Source organism: Salvelinus namaycush, chromosome 3, assembly GCF_016432855.1.
Source record: "Salvelinus namaycush isolate Seneca chromosome 3, SaNama_1.0, whole genome shotgun sequence".
Classification (NCBI taxonomy): Eukaryota; Metazoa; Chordata; class Actinopteri; order Salmoniformes; family Salmonidae; genus Salvelinus; species Salvelinus namaycush.
The window spans coordinates 12,260,208-12,285,856 of record NC_052309.1 but is presented as its reverse complement, the minus strand read 5'-3'; the positions used below and the strand labels follow the sequence as shown (position 1 = coordinate 12,285,856).

Sequence of the window (25,649 nt, the reverse complement as noted above, 5' to 3'; positions counted from 1 at the left end):
AGTGCTTTCTGGAGTTAATGGCCAACTTTTCGCTACACCAATGAATGATTGGAGTGGAGACGAATTTCTGGAAGATGCAATAGCTGAATATGATAGGAACTAGGAAGGGCAATGAATGCAAAACTAGGGATTTGGAAACGTTCCATACGCGTTGTGTTCTGGACTATAAACTCATCCCCCACTTTCCCTGTGCGTCCCAAATGAAAAAAGTTGTGAGTCGGTAGGCGGCGCACGTTCATACCTATGTTTTTCACTTCGTTACTTCATTTGAACAGAAAACAAATGCAGGAAGGAGTCGGGGTCGTGCGCACTGGCCAACACGATCTACTGAATCACAACTATTTCGTACTGAAACTTCGTGACTGGGGACGCAGTATCTTGTTCCAGCCATGATTCAGGCTACCTTTGGGTGACATACCCAGCTTTTTAAAGCTTGTTGTTCATAGAAGGAGTGAATGTGGACAATTATGTTAGTTCCGTCCTAACACACTAAAGAATAATGAATAACTATTTTGGGGGGGGGAATATCATGAGATTTTGCTGATCCTCACCGCAGAGTCAAGACATCGATCATTCCCTGAGGGTGATCTACATAACTATAGGTTAAATTGCGGTCACTCAATGCGATCAGCTTCGATTCACCTGGCAGTTTCGATTGTAAATTATGATGAAGCTCAGTCGGCAATTCACTGTTTTTGGAAGTGCCATATTCTGTGTTGTTATCTTCTCATTGTACCTGATGCTGGATCACCTGCAATTAGACCATACCAAAAGTCCAAACAACGGTGGGGATAAATTGCAAAATGTAAGTTTTTCCATTTCGTTGGCTGTTTGGTTCAGATAAGCTACTTATTTTCTCACTTTTTGCAGTCTAGATCAGACATGCATGTATAAGATCGTAGCGTATAACTTGAGTGCAACGTTGTTTTTACATGGTTGCACAAATATCAATGACTTTGTAAAGTAGCCCATTTCCTCAATATCCTATCTATGTTGTGTAGGCAATCACATAGAGAACTGGCGTTGTTTGGCTGCTGTAGGCTTACTGATTAGCCTACAATGTTATAACGTTACATTGTAGGCCTATCCAAGGTTCCAGACAATGTAAACACATTTTCAACTGTAGGCTGTACAGTAGGCTACATACTATCGTTGTGTTACATGATAGAGTTATTGTCTTGCAACAGATATGGTTCCAATGAACACACACACAAAAAAAAATGCATATTGAGATCTTATCGTGGGCCGGGTTGTGTGTTGCATAATTCCATTCCTGAATGAGTGAAAACTAGTCTTCCTAAGCATACGGGTTGCCTCCCACAATATTAACAATGTTCCAGTATACACCTATATTATTATACACCTATTATACACCCAGTGCTGTTGCCCTCGGTCTGAGATTTCTGAGACTAAGTGAAAACTGGTAAAAGTGGTAATGTTTGTGTAACAAGAAGGTGACTGACCACTTGTTTTCTATATAGTAGTCATTTCCACTTCCTGTCATTGAATTCTTTAAAAAATAACCCTATATGCATCGACACTTTGTATTTGTCGCCGTGGATGGCATAGGTCCTCATTTTGGTAACCCTACAATAATGTTACTTTTATAAAGGTTTACAAATACAATTTATTGGCAGTCAATTAAAATATTAATAGACTCATTATAGCTCATTTATAAACATTCATTGCATAATTATATGCATACTGTATTGTATAAAGCCAGTAAACTTGTTCTCCCCTGTCCCTCCTTCTCGTTCATCAGGGCCAGTTGTCCATCCTGCAGGATAAGATTGACCGCTTGGAGAGACTACTGTCAGAGAACAATGAGATCATAGCCAACATCAGGGACTCTGTGATCAATCTGAAGGAGTCGGTCAAGGATGGCCGTGGGGGTCTTGACGGCGGGAACATGAGCCAAGGGCCCTATCTAGAACTGCTGGCTTCGCCTCCACTGGTCCTCCCTATTGACTCACAAGACTGTCAATTTGCGGCAAGGGAGTTCTCCAAGCCAGCAGATGGGGTGCAGGTAAGAGTTTTATAAGGTGGATACAATGAGAAACAAACAGTTCAAGTGTTCGTGTAGCAACATTGTTATAGGATTGAACTGCGATCGGATCTGTTCAACATACTCCAGGGAAAGTTTGAAGTAAACAAACCTCCATGCACACAGTTAACTGCCAGTGTTTATTTTTATTGAACTCTGAATTTCACCTCTTTTAATAAGATATATCATTATATAAAGAGACACCATAATGATGTCATTACCATGATGCCAACCTTCCATGCTGAATTGCTCCCACCATCAGTGTGAAATATGAAGCCTTGTAATAGCCATGGGGACGATACTTATTGCAATGTGTCGTGGTTATGGTGTTGAAATGAAGGACAAATGTTAAAACCATTACACTACCATTACACTACCACTGCCAATAATATGTTATTGAATATTTTTCCAATTAATATTATGAGCACACAGACTGCGTAATGCATTAGTATACAGCTCGAATGAATTCAAACAGGTGTAATCTGAAAAGGTTTGGTTATATTATCTGGTCTGGTTGGACTTGGAATTTTCCTTTCCAGGTTGTCCATCAAGTCAGGTCAGGTATTGAATGGCAGCTTATCGGAAATGTTTCTGGTTGTATATGTGGGAAACGTAAAGGGGACTGCAGTTTGACTTGAGAGACAGGTTTCTTTATAAAGAGTTAATACCTTTAGTTACAGTTAAGTCACTCTATACACAAGAATGTCACAGATCGAAAAGAAACCTTTCACTCCTGTGCTTAAATAGACAGAATGAGACACCATATGTCTGTATATACATCAGGGCTCATCAACTAGATCCAGCCACGGGCTGATTTTTTCATGAGTGGATGGTCGGGGGGCCGGAACATAATTACAAATCATTTGTAGACTGCAAATTGACCGCAAGAAGCCCAAACAGATATAATGTTTGACTAAAACATAATAATTTCAAACCTTGCTTACATTCATATACGATCACCCGTCTCTCTATTATGCGTGGGAATACTTGGGAACAGATTTCTTAAATTAAAATCGCTTGGAGCTAATTTCCTGGTGTTTTTACAGTCTTTTATGTCTAACAATGAAAATTCCCCCAAATAATAATACAAAAGAATTAATATACTGTATATATATATATTTTTTTTAACTAATTAATTCGTTTATTTATTTATTTTGCTCAAAAGACAAATAAATAAAATCACATTTGGCCAGCTGGCCGCCAGTTGGGGAACCCTGATATACAGTATATCTCATCATATTTGTTCTTGACATCAATCATGATAACAAGCTAATTTCTATGATTTAAATTCCTGTTATTAAAATCATGGCTTTAGTCAGTGGCTCTCGTACCATAGAGCAGACATTATTTAATATTGTCCTCTTTGTATCACATTCCATTCATTCCATCATTTTATTTGGCCAAAAGACAAAGAGACATTTAAGTTAGTGTGAGTCCCAAAGAAACACCAAGCGGTCTCAGTTTGCGGTAGAATTTCCATCTCTCACTTGCATTCTTCTGACCTGCTGATGTCACAGATATGACTGTTATCGTACACATATTTTCATGAACAGATTCACTGCTTTCTTTCTTTTCTCTGTGGTGGATTAGGCACTTGACTGCCACTGTGACTTAAAGTAAACACAAAACTGAATCAAATACATGAAACTTCCTTGAACAAATTCAAGAGTACATAGCCTAATAAAGTGAGGCTTTGCTGCAAACCATACATTTTAGTCATTTAGCAGACGCTCTTGTCGTGTCTTTGGCTAGGCCAGATTAATTGCTATGACATGCTATTCTATAAAATAATTTCTCCGTAATTAATATTACCTGATTGAACTAATCATGTAAATATTAATTAACTAGAGAGGGACACCACGAAAGAATATTTATAGAGCTGTTATCTTTCGAATAAACTCTTAAAGATTTAGTAATAGTTTACATCCATAGCAGTTACCTTAATCGTCAGTTTATTCAGTCTCATCTGAAAGTTGTAAATCCTTGATTATCTGCAAGAATCCTGGCTAACAAGTTGAATCAGCAATACAAAATTGGGTTTAATTATTTATTTACTAAATACCTAACAAATCACACAGAAACACACATACACAATTAAATCACAACTTGATTACAAAGTGCCGTCATAAAGAAAACGTCCCTAGCGGGCGGAATAGACATGACAGCTTGTTACATAAAGGAAAGGGGGGGGCTGGGTTTTAGTGAAAGAGCGGGAGACTGGAACATAGGCGAAGCTGTGTTATCGTAAATACAGTATCTTATGCATTCTAAATTACCGCCCATTTGAAAAGGAAAATGCAATAAATATTTACTCTGAGCTGCGCTTCAGTAGGTTGGTGGTAGATGGAAGACCGTATCGCCAACCCGAGTCCTCTGTCCTTTGAAGAATGTCTCTGGTGATCACTGGATACGTTGGAGTAACGTCGTGTGTAGTAGACGGGATACTCTGACTGTCCTTCCTAACCTACGTTTGTAGCAGCTGTTGCTAACTCAACGGCTAGGAGGTATCCCTTCTGTAGTGAATACGAGTTCAAAGTTCATACCATTCACAACCAAAGTCCATGCTGCTGTTGGCTTAGTTCTGTAGTTATTATCTGAACCATTCTGACACCGGATCGTCATCCTAGTGTACCCAGAACAGAAAGTTATATTCTTGTCAATGGCTTTTATAGTGGAGGGAGAGGGGTGTGTCTGAAAAGTTTATAACCCATGCCTCTTCACAGGGGCGGGCCACTGTGAGCAGAGGAAAACTTATGAAAGCCCAGATCTCTCATTTGGAAGCTAAAATTACATTTCACCTCTTCACAAATAATGTCATATTCAAACATTTGAATTAAACAACAATTCCATGTGAATCCGATACCTCTGACGTTTAGACTTTCCACAGTAGAGTTTATGTCATTCTATCATTGATGAGAATGTGTCAGAGGGCAGCCAAACTGACATAATATACCTTAAGTACCACCGCATATGTTCAGTTGGTCGGATTACCAGAATATAGTTCATTTCCCCCCACTTCTGATGTTCCCAGAATCTCTATGTTAACCAAGGGGTTTTCTTATGTCACATCAATTATAGTAGGGAGAGCGAAAAAGGGGGAAAGAGGTATTTATGACTGTCATAAACCTACCCCCAACCCAACGACATGACACTCTTATCCAAAGCGACGTACAGTAGTGAGTGCATCCATTTTTCATACTGGTTCCCCGTGGGAATCGAACCCACAACCCTGGCGTTGCAAGTGCCATGCTCTACCAACTGAGCCAGGCATGACCCCATTTACCTCAAGAATATCCCACTATTTGTTTTTTGTTGTTTATTTTTCAGTTGCTAGATGTGTATGACCTCCTGACCTTTGACAACCATGATGGGGGAGTGTGGAAACAAGGCTTTGATATCACCTACCAGGAGAATGAATGGGACAGCGAGCCACTGCAAGTCTTTGTTGTGCCCCACTCACACAATGATCCTGGTAAGCAGTGCACTACTTCTGAGCGTTAAATGGACATTACACTCCAAAATCAGGTTGTAGTTCTTCACAATTGATGGCGTGGGACATGGATTTATCTTGACACAAGACTACTTTAGAGGTTTGAAAACATTTGTAAAATGTTTATTTTGGAGTATATTGTCCCTTTAAAGCTAACCTGGAAACACTGGACATTGTTCTCTGACTTCTTTAATGCTTTGTTTTCTCTACTTAATGCAGTCACACCTTGTGCAAACAGGAAGCAAGGCGTGGGCCGCTCCACAGCAGAGTCAGGATTCATATTTCATTGGTTACCAATGTAATTAGCGCAGTAAAAATAGCAGTTTTGTCATACCCATGGTATACGGTCTGATATACCATGGCTGTCAGCCAATCAGCACTCAGGGCTCAAACCACCCAGTTTATAATGTGGCATAGACGGGTTGCTTAATTATACAACATGAAGATGTGTGTGGTGTGGCACCACTACTGTAACAATGGAGAAAGAGACCTATCCTATCAGTTTTGACCATCAGTGTGTTTGACCTCTCATTATAAAAAAGGGCTTTCTGCTTTCTTTCTTTCAAATGGCCTGATATTTATTGACAAGATGACATAGAGCAATTGATGAAAGTCTTGTCCTGTTACCTTTAGAAAAAATATATACAGTACCAGTCAAAAGTTTGGACACACCAACTTATTCAAGGGTTTTTCTTTATTTTTACTACTTACTACATTGTAGAATAATAGTGAAGACATCAAAGCAAATCGAAGAAGCCACCCTTTGCCTTGATGACAGCTTTGCACACTCTTGGCATTCTCTCAACCAGCTTCATGAGGAATGCTTTTCCAACAGTCTTGAAGGAGTTCCCACCTATGCTAAGCACTTGTTGTATGCTTTTCATCCACTCTGCAGTCCAACTCATCCGAAACCATCTCAATTGGGTTGAGGTCGGGTGATTGTGGAGGCCAGGTCATCTGTTGCAGCACTATCACCCTCCTTGGTCAAATAGCCCTTACATAGCCTGGAGGTGTGTTTTGGGTCTTTGACATGTTGAAAAACAAATGATAGTCCCACTAAGCGTAAACCAGATGGGATTGCGAATTGCTGCAGAATGCTGTGGTAGCCATGCTGGTTAAGTGTGCCTTGAATTCTAAATAAATCACTGACATTGTCACCAGCAAAGCACCCACACACCATCACACCTCCTCCTCCATGCTTCACGGTGGGAACCACACATGCGGAGATCATCCCTTTACCTACTATGCGTCTCACAAAGACACAGTGATTGGAACCAAAAATCTTACATTTGGACTCATCAGACCACAGGACAGATTTGCACCGGTCTAATGTCCATTGCTCGTGTTTCTTAGCCCAAGCAAGTCTCTTCTTATTGGGTCTTCCTTTAGTAGTGGTTTCTTTGCAGCAATTCAACATGAAGGCCTAATTCACGCAGGGTCCTCTGAACAGTTGATGTGTCTGTTACTTTAACTCTGTGAAGCATTTATTTGGGCTGCATTCTGAGGTGCAGTTAACTCTAATGGCCTTATCCTCTGCAGCAGAGGTAACTCTGGATTTTCCTTTCCTTTGGCGGTCGTCATGAGAGCCAGTTTCATCATAGCGCTTGATGGTTTTTGTGACTGCACTTGAAGAAACGTTCAAAGTTCTTGAAATGTTCCGTAGTGATTGACCTTCATGTCTTAAAGTAATGATGGACTGTCGCTTCTCTTTGCTTATTTGAGTTGTTCTTGCCATAATATGGACTTGGTGTTTTACCAAATAGGGCTATCTTCTGTATACCACCCCTACCTGGTCACGACACAGCTGATTGGCTCAAACGCATTAAGAAGGAAAGAAATTCCACAAATTAACTTTTAACAATGGCACACCTGTTAATTGAAATGCATTCCAGGTGACTACCTCCTGAAGCTGGTTGAGAGAATGCCAAGAGTGTGCTCCCTGTTCACCCATGACTACATGGCCAGGCACGACTCCAACACCATCATTAAGTTTGCCCGACGACACAACAGTGGTCGGCCTGATTACCGGCAACGATGAGACAACCTATTGGGAGGAGGTCAGAGACCTGGCCGTGTGGTGCCAGGATAACAACTTCTCCCTCAACGTGATCAAGACAAAGGAGATGATTGTGGACTAAAGGAAAAGGAGGACCGAGCATGCCCCCATTCTCATCAACGGGGCTGTAGTGGAGCAGGTTGAGAGCTTTAAGTTCCTTGGTGTCAACATCACCAACAAACTATCATGGTCCAAACACACCAAGACAGTCGTGAAGAGGGCACGACAAAGCCTATTCCCCCTCAGGAGACTGAAAAGATTTGGCATGGGTCCTCAAATCCTCAAAAGGTTCTACAGCTGCACCATCGAGAGCATCCTGACTGGTTGCATCACTGTGTTATGCTGGTGAATGAGGACCCAAAAGCGACGTAATAGTAACAGAGTCTTTATTCCAGTATTAAACAAATAATGATTCTCCTGGATATTATCAATGGTCAATCCAAAACAGGAAACTGAAATCCTCTCGTCAATAGAGAGGAACGACTGGAGACGCGACCACAGACTGCAGGTCGCTTCAGGAAGGCACTGGCCGTAGCTGACATAGACACCTGCTCACACGCAGCATCTGAAGAAGGCAAAGAACACGACAGGGCGGAACAAGGACACAGGAACAGCAAACGTCAAACAAGAATCCGACAAGGACAGAAGCGGAAAACAGAGGGAGAAATAGGGACTCTAATCAGAGGGCAAAATAGGGGACAGGTGTGAAAGAGTAAATGAGGTCGTTAGGAGAATGAGAAACAGCTGGGAGCAGGAACGGAACGATAGAGAGAGAGAGCGGGAGAGGGAGAGAGGGAGGAGGAGAGAGAGAGAGAGAAAGAGGGAAAGAACCTAATAAGACCAGCAGAGGGAAGCACAGGGACAAGACATGATCAAAGACAAAACATGACAGTACCCCCCCACTCACCGAGCGCCTCCTGGCGCACTCGAGGAGGAACCCTGGCGGCAACGAAGGAAATCATCAATCAACGAACGGTCCAGCACGTCCCGAGATGGAACCCAACTCCTCTCCTCAGGACCGTAACCCTCCCAATCCACTAAGTACTGGTGACCACGTCCCCGAGAACGCATGTCCATGATCTTCCGTACCTTGTAAATAGGAGCGCCCTCGACAAGGACGGGGGGGGGGGAGGGAAGACGAACGGGGGCGCGAAGAAAAGGCTTGACACAAGAGACATGGAAGACAGGGTGGACGCGACGAAGATGTTGCGGAAGAAGCAGTCGCACAGCGACAGGATTGACGACCTGAGAGACACGGAACGGACCAATGAACCGCGGAGTCAACTTGCGAGAAGCTGTCGTAAGGGGAAGGTTACGAGTGGAAAGCCACACTCTCTGACCGCGACAATACCTAGGACTCTTAATCCTACGTTTATTGGCGGCTCTCACAGTCTGCGCCCTGTAACGGCAAAGTGCAGACCTGACCCTCCTCCAGGTGCGCTCACAACGTTGGACAAAAGCCTGAGCGGAGGGAACGCTGGACTCGGCGAGCTGGGACGAGAACAGAGGAGGCTGGTACCCAAGACTACTCTGAAACGGAGATAGACCGGTAGCAGACGAAGGAAGCGAGTTGTGAGCGTACTCAGCCCAGGGGAGCTGTTCTGCCCAAGACGCAGGGTTTCGAAACGAAAGGCTGCGTAATATGCGACCAATCGACTGATTGGCCCTTTCTGCTTGACCGTTAGACTGGGGATGAAACCCGGAAGAGAGACTGACGGAAGCACCAATCAAACGACAGAACTCCCTCCAAAACTGTGACGTGAATTGCGGACCTCTGTCTGAAACGGCGTCTAACGGGAGGCCATGAATTCTGAACACATTCTCAATGATGATTTGTGCTGTCTCCTTAGCGGAAGGAAGCTTAGCGAGGGGAATGAAATGTGCCGCCTTAGAGAACCTATCGATAACCGTAAGAATCACAGTCTTCCCCGCAGACGAAGGCAGACCGGTAATAAAGTCTAAGGCGATGTGAGACCATGGTCGAGAAGGAATGGGAAGCGGTCTGAGACGACCGGCAGGAGGAGAGTTACCTGACTTAGTCTGCGCGCAGTCCGAACAAGCAGCCACGAAACGACGCGTGTCCCGCTCCTGAGTAGGCCACCAAAACCGCTGGCGAATAGAAGCAAGCGTACCCCGAACGCCGGGGTGGCCAGCTAACTTGGCAGAGTGAGCCCACTGAAGAACAGCCAGACGAGTAGAGACAGGAACGAACAGAAGGTTACTAGGACAAGCGCGCGGCGACGCAGTGTGAGTGAGTGCTTGCTTTACCTGTCTCTCAATTCCCCAGACAGTCAACCCGACAACACGCCCTTCAGGGAGAATCCCCTCGGGGTCGGTAGAAGCCACAGAAGAACTAAAGAGACGGGATAAGGCATCAGGCTTGGTGTTCTTATTTCCCGGGCGATAGGAAATCACGAACTCGAAACGAGCGAAAAACAACGCCCAACGAGCTTGACGTGCATTAAGTCGTTTGGCCGAACGGATGTACTCAAGGTTCTTATGGTCAGTCCAAACGACAAAAGGGACGGTCGCCCCCTCCAACCACTGTCGCCATTCGCCTATGGCTAAGCGGATGGCGAGCAGTTCGCGGTTACCCACATCATAGTTGCGCTCCGATGGCGACAGGCGATGAGAAAAGTAAGCGCAAGGATGGACCTTATCGTCAGAGTGGAAGCGCTGAGACAGAATGGCTCCCACGCCCACCTCTGAAGCGTCAACCTCGACAATGAATTGTTTAGTGACGTCAGGAGTAACAAGGATAGGGGCGGATGTAAAACGCTTCTTGAGGAGATCAAAAGCTCCCTGGGCGGAACCGGACCACTTAAAGCAAGTCTTGACAGAAGTCAGAGCTGTGAGAGGGGCAGCCACTTGACCGAAATTACGAATGAAACGCCGATAGAAATTAGCGAAACCGAGAAAGCGCTGCAACTCGACACGTGACTTAGGGACGGGCCAATCGCTGACAGCCTGGACCTTAGCGGGATCCATCTGAATGCCTTCAGCGGAAATAACAGAACCGAGAAATGTGACAGAGGAGACATGAAAGGCGCACTTCTCAGCCTTCACGTAGAGACAATTCTCTAAAAGGCGCTGGAGTACACGTCGAACGTGCTGAACATGAATCTCGAGTGACGGTGAAAAAAATCAGGATATCGTCAAGGTAAACGAAAACAAAAATGTTCAGCATGTCTCTCAGTACATCATTAACTAATGCCTGAAAGACAGCTGGAGCATTAGCGAGACCGAACGGCAGAACCCGGTATTCAAAATGCCCTAACGGAGTGTTAAACGCCGTTTTCCACTCGTCCCCCTCTCTGATGCGTACGAGATGGTAAGCGTTACGAAGGTCCAACTTAGTAAAGCACCTGGCTCCCTGCAAAATCTCGAAGGCTGACGACATAAGGGGAAGCGGATAACGATTCTTAACCGTTATGTCATTCAGCCCTCGATAATCCACGCAGGGGCGCAGAGTACCGTCCTTCTTCTTAACAAAGAAAAATCCCGCTCCGGCGGGAGAGGAAGAAGGCACCACGGTACCGGCGTCGAGAGAAACAGACAGATAATCCTCGAGAGCCTTACGTTCGGGAGCCGACAGAGAGTATAGTCTACCCCGAGGGGGAGTGGTCCCCGGAAGAAGATCAATACAACAATCATACGACCGGTGAGGAGGAAGGGAGCTGGCTCTGGACCGACTGAAGACCGTGCGCAGATCATGATATTCCTCCGGCACTCCTGTCAAATCACCAGGTTCCTCCTGAGTAGAGGGGACAGAAGACACAGGAGGGATAGCAGACATTAAACACTTCACATGACAAGAAACGTTCCAGGATAGGATAGAATTACTAGACCAATTAATAGAAGGATTATGACATACTAGCCAGGGATGACCCAAAACAACAGGTGTAAAAGGTGAACGAAAAATCAAAAAGGAAATGGTCTCACTGTGGTTACCAGATACTGTGAGGGTTAAAGGTAGTGTCTCACATCTGATACTGGGGAGAAGACTACCATCTAAGGCGAACATGGGCGTGGGCTTCCCTAACTGTCTGAGAGGAATGTCATGTTTCCGAGCCCATGCTTCGTCCATAAAACAACCCTCAGCCCCAGAGTCTATCAAGGCACTGCAGGAAGCAGCCGAACCGGTCCAGCGTAGATGGACCGACAAGGTAGTACAGGATCTTGATGGAGAGACCTGAGTAGTAGCGCTCACCAGTAGCCCTCCGCTTACTGATGAGCTCTGGCTTTTACTGGACATGACATGACAAAATGTCCAGCAGAACCGCAATAGAGGCAAAGGCGGTTGGTGATTCTCCGTTCCCTCTCCTTTGTCGAGATGCGAATACCTCCCAGCTGCATGGGCTCAGTCTCTGAGCCGGTGGGAGGAGATGGTTGAGATGCGGAGAGGGGAAACACCGTTAACGTGAGCTCTCTTCCACGAGCTCGGTGACGAAGATCTACCCGTCGTTCTATGCGGATGGCGAGTGCAATCAAAGAGTCCACGCTGGAAGGAACCTCCCGGGAGAGAATCTCATCCTTAACCTCAGCGTGGAGTCCCTCCAGAAAACGAGCGAGCAACGCCGGCTCGTTCCAGTCACTGGATGCAGCAAGAGTGCGAAACTCTATAGAGTAATCCGTTATGGATCGATCACCTTGACATAGGGAAGCCAGGGCCCTGGAAGCCTCCTTCCCAAAAACTGAACGATCAAAAACCCGTATCATCTCCTCTTTAAAGTTCTGATAATCGTTAGAACACTCAGCCCTTGCCTCCCAGATAGCTGTGCCCCACTCCCGAGCCCGACCAGTAAGGAGTGATATGACGTAAGCGATCCGAGCTCTCTCACTAGAGTACGTGTTGGGCTGGAGAGAGAACACAATATCACACTGGGTGAGAAAAGAGCGACACTCAGTGGGCTGCCCAGAGTAACATGGTGGGTTATTAACCCTAGGTTCCGGAGACTCGGAAGACCAGGAAGTAGCTGGTGGCACGAGACGAAGACTCTGAAACTGTCCAGAGAGATCGGAGACCTGAGCGGCCAGGGTCTCAACGGCATGACGAGCAGCAAACAATTCCTGCTCGTGTCTGCCGAGCATTGCTCCCTGGAACTCGACGGCAGTGTTGAGAGAATCCATAGTCGCTGGGTCCATCTTGGTCGGATTCTTCTGTTATGCTGGTGAATGAGGACCCAAAAGCGACGTAATAGTAACAGAGTCTTTATTCCAGTATTAAACAAATAATGATTCTCCTGGATATTATCAATGGTCAATCCAAAACAGGAAACTGAAATCCTCTCGTCAATAGAGAGGAACGACTGGAGACGCGACCACAGACTGCAGGTCGCTTCAGGAAGGCACTGGCCGTAGCTGACATAGACACCTGCTCACACGCAGCATCTGAAGAAGGCAAAGAACACGACAGGGCGGAACAAGGACACAGGAACAGCAAACGTCAAACAAGAATCCGACAAGGACAGAAGCGGAAAACAGAGGGAGAAATAGGGACTCTAATCAGAGGGCAAAATAGGGGACAGGTGTGAAAGAGTAAATGAGGTCGTTAGGAGAATGAGAAACAGCTGGGAGCAGGAACGGAACGATAGAGAGAGAGAGCGGGAGAGGGAGAGAGGGAGGAGGAGAGAGAGAGAGAGAAAGAGGGAAAGAACCTAATAAGACCAGCAGAGGGAAGCACAGGGACAAGACATGATCAAAGACAAAACATGACACACTGCCTGGTATGGCAACTGCTCGGCCTCCGACTGCAAGGCACTACAGAGGGTAGTTGACTCTGTACTGGTTCCCCTGTATATAGCCTCCACATTGACTCTGTACTGGTTCCCCTGTATATAGCCTCCACATTGACTCTGTACCGGTTCCCCTGTATATAGCCTCCACATTGACTCTGTACCGGTTCCCCTGTATATAGCCTCCACATTGACTCTGTACCGGTTCCCCTGTATATAGCCTCCACGTTGACTCTGTACCGGTTCCCCCTGTATATAGCTTCCACGTTGACTCTGTACCGGTTCCCCCTGTATATAGCCTCCACATTGACTCTGTACTGGTTCCCCTGTATATAGACTCCACATTGATTCTGTACCGGTTCCCCCTGTATATAGCTTCCACGTTGACTCTGTACCGGTTCCCCCTGTATATAGCCTCCACATTGACTCTGTACTGGTTCCCCTGTATATAGACTCCACATTGATTCTGTACTGGTTCCCCTGTATATAGCTTCCACATTGACTCTGTACTGGTTCCCCTGTATATAGCCTCCACATTGTGTACTGGTTCCCCTGTATATAGCCTCCACATTGACTCTGTACTGGTTCCCCTGTATATACTGTAGCCTCCACATTGACTCTGTACTGGTTCCCCTGTATATAGCCTCCACGTTGACTCTGTACTGGTTCCCCTGTATATAGCCTCCACATTGACTCTGTACCGTAACACCCTGTATATAGCCTCCACATTGACTCTGTACCGTAACACCCTGTATATATCCTCCACATTGACTCTGTACCGTAACACCCTGTATATATCCTCCACATTGACTCTGTACCATAACACCCTGTATATAGCCTCCACATTGACTCTGTACCGTAACACCCTGTATATATCCGCCACATTGACTCTGTACCGTAACACCCTGTATATAGCCTCCACATTGACTCTGTACCGTAACACCCTGTATATAGCCTCCACATTGACTCTGTACCGTAACACCCTGTATATATCCTCCACATTGACTCTGTACCGTAACACCCTGTATATAGCCTCCACATTGACTCTGTACCGTAACACCCTGTATATAGCCTCCACATTGACTCTGTACCGTAACACCCTGTATATAGCCCCCACATTGACTCTGTACCGTAACACCCTGTATATTGACTCTGTACCGTAACACCCTGTATATAGCCTCCACATTGACTCTGTACCGTAACACCCTCTATATAGCCTCCACATTGACTCTGTGCCGTAACACCCTGTATATAGCCTCCACATTGACTCTGTACCGTAACACCCTGTATATAGCCTCCACATTGACTCTGTACCGTAACACCCTGTATATAGCCTCCACATTGACTCTGTACCGTAACACCCTGTATATAGCCTCGCTACTGCTGCGCTTTAACTATTATTTTTTTACTTAACACTTATTTTTCTTAAAACTGCATTGTTGGTTAAGAGCTTGTAAGTAAACATTTCACTGTAAGGTCTACACCTGTTGTAATTGGGGCATGTGACAAATACAATTTGATTTGATTTGATTTGAAGCTGTCAATAAGGCGGGGGTGGCTACTTTGAAGAATCTTACTTTTTGATTTGTTCAACACTTTTTTGGCTACTGCATGTTTCCATGTGTTATTTTATAGTTTTGATGTCTTCGCTATTATTCTACAATGTAGAAAATTGTAAAAATTTACTGCTACTGTGTATATATATCAGAAAAATAACACAATTGATCAGACGCATCAGAAGCCTGTTTTTAAACATTTCCTCAATAGTACATTTTGCACAGAAACAGCCTTTTAATGCTGTGTTGCAGTGTGACTTAAAGGCGTAGTCCCTCACTAGACATTCCAGAGACTAAGGCGTTAGTGTAGGCACTAAGAGTAGTCAGTGCTGGCGTTTGTCACATCACGTGTAAGCACAGTAGCAGCATCTGCAGCCCAGTAACAGCCAAGGCCAGCCTATTCTTTGTGCCTGAGATTGGGTAATTCTTCAGTAACCCAAGCTGGCTTTCTGGTTTAACTGGGCTGGTTCTCCCTTAAAGTTGTATACAGTAGCTAATGACAATACTCACGCCCTTGCACAGTTTAAAAGCACTCATGCCTGTGTGCCTTCTACTGAATTATTTATCCTATTTAATCTTGCAGAGGAAATACTTTTTTGAATGCATTGATTTTCATTGGACATGTGATGACATTATGTTGTTAAATCAATGGATGTGGCAAATTGATTGAACCACATGTTCTGCTCATTCACCTGATGATGATGGCTTTATTGACTCTATGGCAGACACACACACAGACACACACACAGACAGTCTACAGTTGTAATGTATGCTCTACCACTTTGTCATATTTGTACGTTCTCAGGATGGCTGAAGACGTTTGACGACTACTACCGGGACCAGACCCAGCACATCCTGAACAACATGGTGGTGAAACTCCACGAGGACAGCCGCAGGAAAATGATCTGGTCCGAGATCTCATACTTCTCCAAGTGGTGGGACAACATCGACGACCAGAAGAGAGATGCTGTCAAGAGGTAGTCTGTCTGTCTGTCTCTGTCACTCTAGCTTCAAGGTGATACTGAAATCAATATGAGCAGCAAATCACTTCTGGTTTATGTTATTGTGTTGTTGATATAGCTTGGCTGCTGTAAACGTGGAATCTAATTCCTCAGTGGATTTACAATAAGATTCCGATGCTCCTCTAGTATTCCCATTTTAATTAAAGCAAGGTCATGCCTTGCTTAGGGGCAGCGGTTTTATAGGGTTTCTAAAAAATGAAATGAAATTAGAAATGACCCACTGGACAAAAACTGGTCAAATCAACGTTGTTTCCACGTCATTTTAACCCAAAAAATGATATGTGACAACTAGGGTTGGGTGGTATCCAGATGTTCATACCATCATACCATTTCTGTACCATACCGGGGTCTACGCTATTACCGGAAGTGCACACAAGAAGCACTATTTTTTGACGCACAAAACAAATGAGGCAACAGGGATGTTGATCCAGGAGGGGATTGAATGTCTCTGCTGTACCCAAGAAGCTTGATCTTGACATCGAGACACTTAGCTAGCAAGTTAGCAAACCAAATGCATAGCTGGAGCCCTGAGCCGGATACGATTTATTTGACACTTAGATTTAGATTTCTTACAGTTAAAATTAACTTACACTGAGTGTACAGAATATTAGGAACACCTTCCTAATATTACGTTGCAGCCCCTTTCCCCTCAGAACAGCCTCAATTCATCAGGGCATGGACTACAAGGTGTGGAATGCGTTCCACAGGGATGCTGGCTCATGTTGACCCCAGTGCTTCCCACAGTTGTGTCACGTTAGATGGTTGTCATTTGGGTGGTAAACCATTATTGATACACGGGAAACTTGAGCGTGAAAAACCCATCAGCGTTGCAGTTCTTGACACACTCAAACCAGAGCCTCGCACCTACTACCATACCCCATTCAAAGGCACTTCAATCTTTTGTCTTGCCCATTCACCCTCTTAATGGCACACATACACAATCCATGTCTCAATTGTCTCAAAGCTTAAAAATCCTTCTATAACCTGTCTCCTCTTCTTCATCTACACTGATTGAAGTGGATTTAACAGGTGACATCAATAAGGGATCATAGCTTTCACCTGGATTCACCTGGTCAGTCTATGTAATGGAAAGAGCAGGGTGTTCCTAATATTTTGTACACTCAGTGTATAGTTATAAGCAGTGGCATAGCATGCACTCCTGCAGCCGCGGCGAGGGGAAATACCCCAGTATACGGTATAAACGGTATATTGCCCAAGCCTAGTGATGGCCCAAGCCTAGTGATGAAGGGAACGTAAGGGATTTTCGTAATTTTTTCGCCTAACTTTTAAAATAAATCCTAGTTTACAGTAAAAAAATATTACTCTGCCTGGTAACAGGAGTAAATTGGTTTGAATTGCCTTAACCAGCCAAACTGACTATGGTCTTGAGGTCCTCAAATCAATTTTGTTTGTGAGAGGCACATAGGTTAACACATGTTCTCGCTCACTCTGCCTCAGTCTCTTTAGCCACTTAATAATTAAAAATAGGATGTAATAAATGTATCACTAGTCACTTTAAACAATGCCACTTTATATAATGTTAACATACCCTACATTACTCATCTCATATGTATATACTGTACTCTATACCATCCACTGCATCTTGCCTATGCCGTTCGGCCATCGTTCATTCATATATCTTTATGTACATATTCTTATTCATTCCTTTACACTTGTGTGTAAAAGGTAGTTGTTGTGAAATTGTTAGATTACTTGTTAGATATTACTGCATGGTTGGAACTAGAAGCATAAGCATTTCGCTACACTCGCATTAACATCTGCTAACCATGTGTATGTGACCAATACAATTTGATTTGATTTGTCCCCTTGGGAATGTAATGGTTGCCAGTCAGGGGTTTCTCTGGAAGTGACATGGAGGGGGATTCAGAGGATTCTCTACTTCAGAAAACAGCCCCAAAAGCAAGAAGCAGGGTGTCACAAATGTTGTGTGCAAATGCTGTGTGCATTGGCCATGCTCACAACGAGCTACTGAAGGGTAGGGTTCAGCAGCTAGCCTTGGGGGATACACAAACTGTGTATGAAATGCAATAAACATTTCAGCTGCAGGTTAGAATTCCAATTAGGAGCACAAGCAAACAGCCTTAAGGTGAAGAATGGAGGGAGATCTAACACAAATATTTATTCACTATTGATTTGATGTGCAGGGAGTTCTAAGCAAACCAGATCCATTTTTTTTGTTGAGAACATTCTGTGTTTACAATTTCTTTTTGAGTGTCATTGCTTATGTAATAACTTATTTTCTTTGCATGTTTTATTTTATGTCAGCAAATTGAAGGTCTGGCTCTTAATGATAAAATGTTCCCTGTTACAGTACACGGAGAAGCATTGCTCGAGAAATTCGAACAAACGACCTCATTAATTCTTTAGAACTTTTAGAATTGGAAAGGGACATGTTTTTGAGCGGCGTGTTTCGGTTTGTTGAAGGGACGTGTCCATCCGTCCTCGTTAGGCTGCGGTGTTGCTATCTGCTCAGTGAAGATGGCACCTGCTTTCACCACTCCAACTTTTCAACACCAGGACAGACCTACACGACACACCACTTCCACCTGTCCAATCATAGAACAATGAAGGAAACCTTCTGGTGATTGAATGATGGCAGAGAAATATCACATTTCCGTGGAGAGAAAATAAAGAGCAATTTCAACTTGTTATTATGAAAATTGCTGAGTCGTTGTCCTTTGTTTTGCTTATCCATGCTCTTATTTAAGGGGCTCGCCAGGGACACATTAGGGAAGTTTGCAATTGAAATATGCTCGGCGAACAGAGAAAAGATGCTGAATCGCAATCATAGCAAGGTTTCCTGTCCTAAAGAGAGATGGGAGTAACTCCTTAGGTGGTTGATTTTACTCTTAGGACTTAGGAGTAAGACAATTCAACAGCTACAGAGGAGAAGATGGTTCTTGTTGTCGCAATAAGTAGGGCCCTGATTTTTTTTCTCAGCCACACATGAGGTGATGTCTCGTACAACTAAGGGTGCGTTCGTAAATTCACTCTGGCCATCTACACCAATTTCAGAGCACTCTCGTCTGAGTGGGCTAGAGCACAGAATAACTGATGAATTTACAAACGCGAAACCCCCTTCTGAATATGACCGGTGTCAGTAAACATCTGCAAAAAAAACATAATTAAATTGTTGCCAACCCCACAGTTACAGTCACCAACGCTCTAGATAACATGAAAACTAGGGAGAGTAAAATGGTCATAGTGAGGTGTTCTCTCATTTGTGTTTGGAAGTAGCTAGCAAGCTAGCCAACTCTAGTCAGTTAACTTGGGTGCCTGACTCACGTTGTGAGGTCACAACGCTCGAATCAACCCTACTCCTCGGCCAGAGTGTCCAGTGTGTGCTATGAACACTCCGAGATTTACAAACGGACAGTTCCTCTGTGTAGATTAGAGAACCTTCCAGAAGGACAACCGTCTCTGTAGCACTCCACCAATCAGGCCTCTATGCTACAGTGACAACGCTCTGAATTTATGAACGCCCAGAACGCACTCTGGCACTCCATAGTGAATTTACAAACACCCTAAGATCTATTACACCTTTAGAATTTACAAACACACCCTAAGATCTATTCCACCTTTAAAATTTACAAACACACCCTAAGATCTATTCTACCTTTAGAATTTACAAACACACCCTAAGATCTATTACACCTTTAGGATTTACAAACACACCCTAAGATCTATTCCACCTTTAGAATTTACAAACACCCTAAGATCTATTACACCTTTAGGATTTACAAACACCCTAAGATCTATTACACCTTTAGAATTTACAAACACACCCTAAGATCTATTCCACCTTTAGGATTTACAAACACCCTAAGATCTATTACACCTTTAGGATTTACAAACACACTTTGTGTTTTTGGCTTTGAGCTATGAAATGGTAATTGACTGAGCTGATTGTCTTAGAGCCTGAATGATAATTTTCCTCTATGTTGTTTAGTCTGTTTGAGCATGGCCAGTTGGAGATCACAACGGGAGGCTGGGTGATGCCTGATGAGGCCAATTCGCATTACTTTGCATTAATTGACCAGCTATTGGAGGGACACCAATGGTTGGAGAGAAATGTGGGTGAGTGCATAAAATATCAGGAGTTAGTTATCTGGAAAGAGATCATAAAAAGGACATTTGTTGGCAAGCACAACATATTGGTTATTTTGCATGATTCAAACAAAATGATTTGCACACTTTAACCATCAGAGATTTTATCTATCAATTTATATATCAAATGAAATGTATTTATAATGCCCTTTTTACATCAGCCAATGTCACCAAGTGCTTATACAGAAACCCAGCCTAAAACCCCAAACAGCAAGCAATGCAGAAAAACTCCTTAGAAAGGCAGGAACCTAGGAAGAAACCTAGAAAGGAACCAGGATCTGAAGGGTGGCCAGACCTCTTCTGGCTGTGCTGGATGGAGATTATAAGAGTACATGGCCATTAATCGTTCTTCAAGATGTTCAAACATTCATAGATGACCAGCAGGGTCAAATAATAATCACAGTAGTTGTAGATTGTGCAACAGGTTAGCACCTCAGGAGTAAATGACAGTTGGCTTTTCATAGCCGAGCATTCAGAGGTTGAGACAGCAGATGCGATCGAGAGAGAGAGAGAGAGTGTCGTGAACAGCAGGTCCGGGCAAGGTAGCACGTCCAGTGAACAGGTCAGGGTTCCATAGCCGCAGGCAGAACAGTTGAAACTGGAGCAGCAGCACGACAGGGTAGCATGACAAGGTATGAACAGATGAACCCAGTGGCAGCTGGTGACTTAAAAAGTTAGGGAGGATGACTGATGCAAATGTGTTGATTCAGAGTTCAGACAACCTTTTAATTATGCTAATGTTTGACCTGTGTAACATATGTTTATTTCAAGGATTTTTATGGAATGTTTCATAGTTTTTTATTGTTTATAATTTTTCCTCAAAAAAGGAGGACTGTTGCCAACCTCCTCTGCATGAACCTGAATTTTCCCTCTATTCTCCCCTGTTAGGAGTGAAACCCCAGACGGGCTGGGCTGTGGATCCGTTTGGCCACTCCCCTACCCAGGCGTACCTGTTGAAACAGGCTGGCCTGGCCAACATGCTCATCCAGAGGGTGCACTACTCCGTCAAGAAACACTTTGCCAGTCAGAAGACACTGGAGTTCTTTTGGAGACAGAACTGGGGCAAGTAACCCGACTAAATGTAGCCCTGTGGCTCTCCCAGGGTGCTCTTCCAGAGTCAGTGTTTCACCTAGCTAGAAGGTAAGGGGTCCTGCCCCACTTATACAATTGTAGGGGAAACACTGCTCAGTGGTTCAGGTACTATCTTAGCCATTAAATTAAGCATTTAGCATTTACAAAGTCCTAGTTCTACTGCAAGTCTATGGACAGAAACAAAAGAACATGACCTCAGAGTGACTAGTACATACTCATGTAGTCAGTAGAAAACAAATCCTTCTAATTCCTGTACATATTTAGTGTGACAGATGCTGTGGATGGTTTGATGCCGTGTGTTGAACTCTGGGCAGTCAGCTTGTGTAACTAACAGCACTCGGATAAGCAACAGCAGCATCTGCTGCCTACAGTATAGAGCCGCTCAGACCATCAGCAGGGGGATTTCTCATGTCCATAGATAATTATGTGGGTGCTTTTATTAGTCCTATTTAACACATGTACAAGTGTGTATTTGATCTTTTTTGCATATCCCAATTCCCCCTGAGACATGCTCAGAGAGTGGGGTCACAGCCAGGTTTAGCCATTATTAACGGTGACCCTGGAGCAATTAGGGTTAAGTGCCTTGCACAAGGGCACATTAACAGATATTTCACCTTGTCAGCTCGAGGATTCGAACTAGCGACCTTTTGGTTACTAGCCCAACGCTCTAACCGCCAGGCTACCTACCTTACACAAGTGTCATATGAAGACATGCTCCTTTCTCTTTGGTCTCATCTTATAGCATCTGTGGTAGAAGGGATTCGCTTTGTATGGACTGAGGCCTGCATGGCTTAAACATGTCTGGCTGCTACTTCATGCAATGAACAGACCTGGGTTCAAATAGTGTTGGATTCCTTTCTATTTGCATTTGAAGAATATAGAGCACAGCCTCATGACTAGAGGGATGGAGAGTTTGGAGGTCAAAGGTCTGATTCACATTCGCCATGAACCATCTGCTGTGTGTGTGTGTGTGTGTGTGTGTGTGTGTGTGTGTGTGTGTGTGTGTGTGTGTGTGCGCGCGTGCGTGCGTGCGTGCGTGCGTGCGTGCGTGCGTGCGTGCGTGCGTGCGACAGGGAGCAGTTGGTAACAGAACAGGCATTAGTTCGTTAGTGGTTCCATGCAGCTATGATGCATCTAAACGGGTGATTACTCAAACCTCTAAGCCAAATGATGTAGTACTCATTCATGCTTTTCACTAGGTAGACAGACGTCTAAATCGTCTGCAATGCCAAAGAGAGCGTCTGTCTGTTCAAGTTGTTATTTACGTCATGAAAATGATCAAATACTGTTATGATTATTTAATAGCAGACAATGATGAAAGATCAGATCAGGTTGTGTTCTGTTCGTATGGTTTTATGTTATTCTCAGTGTTATAGACATGAGTTGAGTACTTCTTGATGAAAAACTAGTACTGTTTGTTTGGCAATGTGGTGCAGTTCTCCCAGTATGGCCAAAGGGGATACACACCCTAATTATATAGCTTAGACTCTGGACAATGTTTTGAAATATATTATCTACATGAGTAAAAGTCTTGTGGGTTTTAAGTTGGAAGACTTGAATGAAATCTAAGTTGAAGGAATAGTTGAATAACAGTCTGAGAATGTTGTTTTACCTAACGTACTCACTATACTGGTCAAATAGCACTAAAATACGGCATATTATAGAAGCTTTCTGAACACTGTCATCTGTATGCTCCTCACCCTCTATATTCCCTTCAGGGTGGGTTCAATTCCATTTCAATTCCAGTCAATTCAGGAAGTACAACGATTCCAATTCTAATTCTCTTCCAAAACTTTTCAATGAGGAACACTTGGAATTGGAATTTGGTTTACTTTCTGAATTGACTAGAATTTAAATGGAATTGACCCCAACCCTGACTCCCTCTATTCAATATAAAATGCAGGGGTCAAATACAAGTCATGGAAAACTGACATTGATGTAGTGGTTGGAAACGCCTCTCTGTGCTCTTGTTTTGAGAGACAGACATCCTGTGGAATAATAGAGAGCATGGCTAGAAATGTGCCATGTGGGAGATGACAGGAAGTGGGCCCCTTCCACTGCTGGACAAATAGGATTTAATCTCTCTCGCCAATTAATCATCGGTTCAATGCCAGATCAGATTATATCCACCAAAGTTATTTAATATCATTATCATCGACCAGGCATGAGTTTTAATTCTAACAAGGGATAAATGTTAGTACTTTTGAATAGCGCATGCATGCCATGGCCAGTCTCTTTGAGATAGAAATGTAATTACATGCTAGCTATATGTTTACAGTCCATGTTCTGAAATGTTGTCTTTGTACTGTCAAATGCAAGTACCACACATGAAGTACCCGTAAGAAAAAATACATCTATTTTATGTTCTACTTTAATATTCTATTTTATTCTATTTCAAATCAAATCAAATTGCATTTGTCGCATACACATATTTCTAATGCAGGTGCAGCAAAATGCTTATGTTTCTAGCTCCAACAGTGCAGTAATACCAAACAATACAAAACAATACAGACATCCAAAAAAGAAAAAGAAGAAATGAAGAAATATCAGAATGTTGTATTTCCTGTTCTATCTGTGTGCAGACCCAGCCTCCAGCACGGACATTCTATGCCACATGATGCCCTTCTACAGTTATGATGTTCCCCACACGTGTGGTCCCGACCCCAAGATCTGCTGCCAGTTTGACTTCAAAAGACTTCCTGGTGGGCGGGTCAGCTGTCCCTGGAGGGTCCCCCCTCAGCCAATCACGGATGGGAACGTACAACAGAGGTGACCAATTACATAGAAATGGAATGAGAATGATATACTGTATTATTATTATTATAATAATAATTATTATTATGTATCTCAATAACCACTGGACTTGTCTGTGAAATACAAAATTCAAATGACAAATACTTTATTGTCCCATTGGATTTACTTGAGGCAGGAAATTGTCTTTGGCTTGAGGCTCACAGTTAAAAAAAAAAAAAAAAAAGGCTTGCCTCTCCCTGGTACAGAATAATTTTACAAACACTGGTTTATGTGGTAGACAGACAGTCCACATTCTCTCCATGTTGATGGTGTTATGGTGTCTCCATGTTGATGGTGTTATGGTGTCCTCAGTGTGATGGTGTTATAGACAAGGATCAAACACGTTGTGTGAACAAGATAAGACATTGACGCCACTGTAGGATAATCTGTTGTGGTAATAGGAATTTCAGATGGCGTCTGTTTTTCTAACAGAAGGCTCTGATGATAAGTGGACTTTCTGATTCAGTAGCAAATCCAAGAGGAACTTGTTTGCACCCAGTGTTCCCTTGGTGTCCGATTGCACAACATGGCCCTAACAGATAGCGGCAGATGGACAAGGGTTGAACTAAAGAATTGGGAGGCATTAAAAGTCTCAAAAGTAATATATGGAAATACACAAGCAACCCCTCTCCACACACATACATACACACACACACACACACACACACACACACACACACACACACACACACACACACACACACACACACACACACACACACACACACACACACACACACACACACACACACACACACACACACACACACACATATGCATTTTTGTTGACAATTACAGCTTAATATGTCATGAAAAATTGTGACTACGTTGTAGTAGTCAACTATTTTTCCCATAATCCCAAGGGTTCAGATGCTGCTGGACCAGTACAGGAAGAAGTCCAAGCTGTTCCGAACCAAGGTGGTGATGGTCCCCCTAGGGGATGACTTCCGCTATGCAGAGGCCTTGGAGTGGGACCAGCAGTTCCAGAACTACCAGAAGCTCTTTGACTACATGAACTCTCATCCAGAACTACACGTCAAGGTCTGACTTGTGACCTGGGTGCTAGAATGTTGTGTGAATATGCAGGAGTAGAGTTTTGTTTAGCCATTTCCTTTTCTGGATGCCATCTTAAATTCAGGTTTATTGGGTTTGCATTGTTGGAAGATGGTGGGGTGTAAGGTTTTGATGCAGTGCATAATTGGAATGACTGATGCCCGATAGTGTAATGGTGTGTTTCGTTGGCTCCCTAATTCCTGCCCTTCTTTGATTTTTTTGTGTGTGTCCAGCTATTGCAATGGTACACTGCTCTCAATAAAGCAGAAAAGTAAACTACCCTGCAGCATTGATAGATCTATTTTCAGTTTGTCTCTCAGGTTCTCTATCATAAATCTGCTTTATATTCCAACTGACGTATTCTGTTCTAGGCTCAGTTCGGCACCATCACGGATTACTTCAATGCTCTTCGTAAATCGGCCATAGACCCCGGTCACGCTAGTGCCTCTTTACCGGTGGTCAGCGGCGACTTCTTTACCTACGCAGACCGAGATGACCACTACTGGAGTGGCTACTTCACCTCCAGACCCTTCTACAAACGCCTGGACCGTGTGCTGGAGTCACACCTCAGGTAGAAACACTTGCAGTTCATTTTCTGCAACTTATTGTCCTTCTTTATTTCTCATTTTCTTATTTGCAACTTATTGTTACATTTCAGTAATCATCCAACACAGATGACA

The 25,649-nt window shown here is 43.7% G+C and overlaps 1 protein-coding gene across 2 annotated transcripts in view; it reads left to right on the top strand.

Annotated features, from left to right (window-relative positions):
• The first annotated feature begins 645 nt into the window (after positions 1–645).
• Positions 646–25,649, top strand: part of LOC120044213 (alpha-mannosidase 2-like) — a 65,011-nt gene continuing 40,007 nt past the window's right edge. For both annotated transcript variants that reach the window (XM_038988812.1, XM_038988811.1), the window contains exons 1-9: positions 646–805; positions 1,763–2,026; positions 5,372–5,516; positions 15,687–15,858; positions 19,874–20,001; positions 20,920–21,093; positions 23,706–23,892; positions 24,780–24,957; positions 25,341–25,540. In XM_038988812.1, coding sequence (XP_038844740.1) covers positions 665–805; positions 1,763–2,026; positions 5,372–5,516; positions 15,687–15,858; positions 19,874–20,001; positions 20,920–21,093; positions 23,706–23,892; positions 24,780–24,957; positions 25,341–25,540 — 1,589 coding nt within the window. In that variant the 5' untranslated portion in view covers positions 646–664. The remainder of the gene's footprint in view (positions 806–1,762; positions 2,027–5,371; positions 5,517–15,686; positions 15,859–19,873; positions 20,002–20,919; positions 21,094–23,705; positions 23,893–24,779; positions 24,958–25,340; positions 25,541–25,649) is intronic.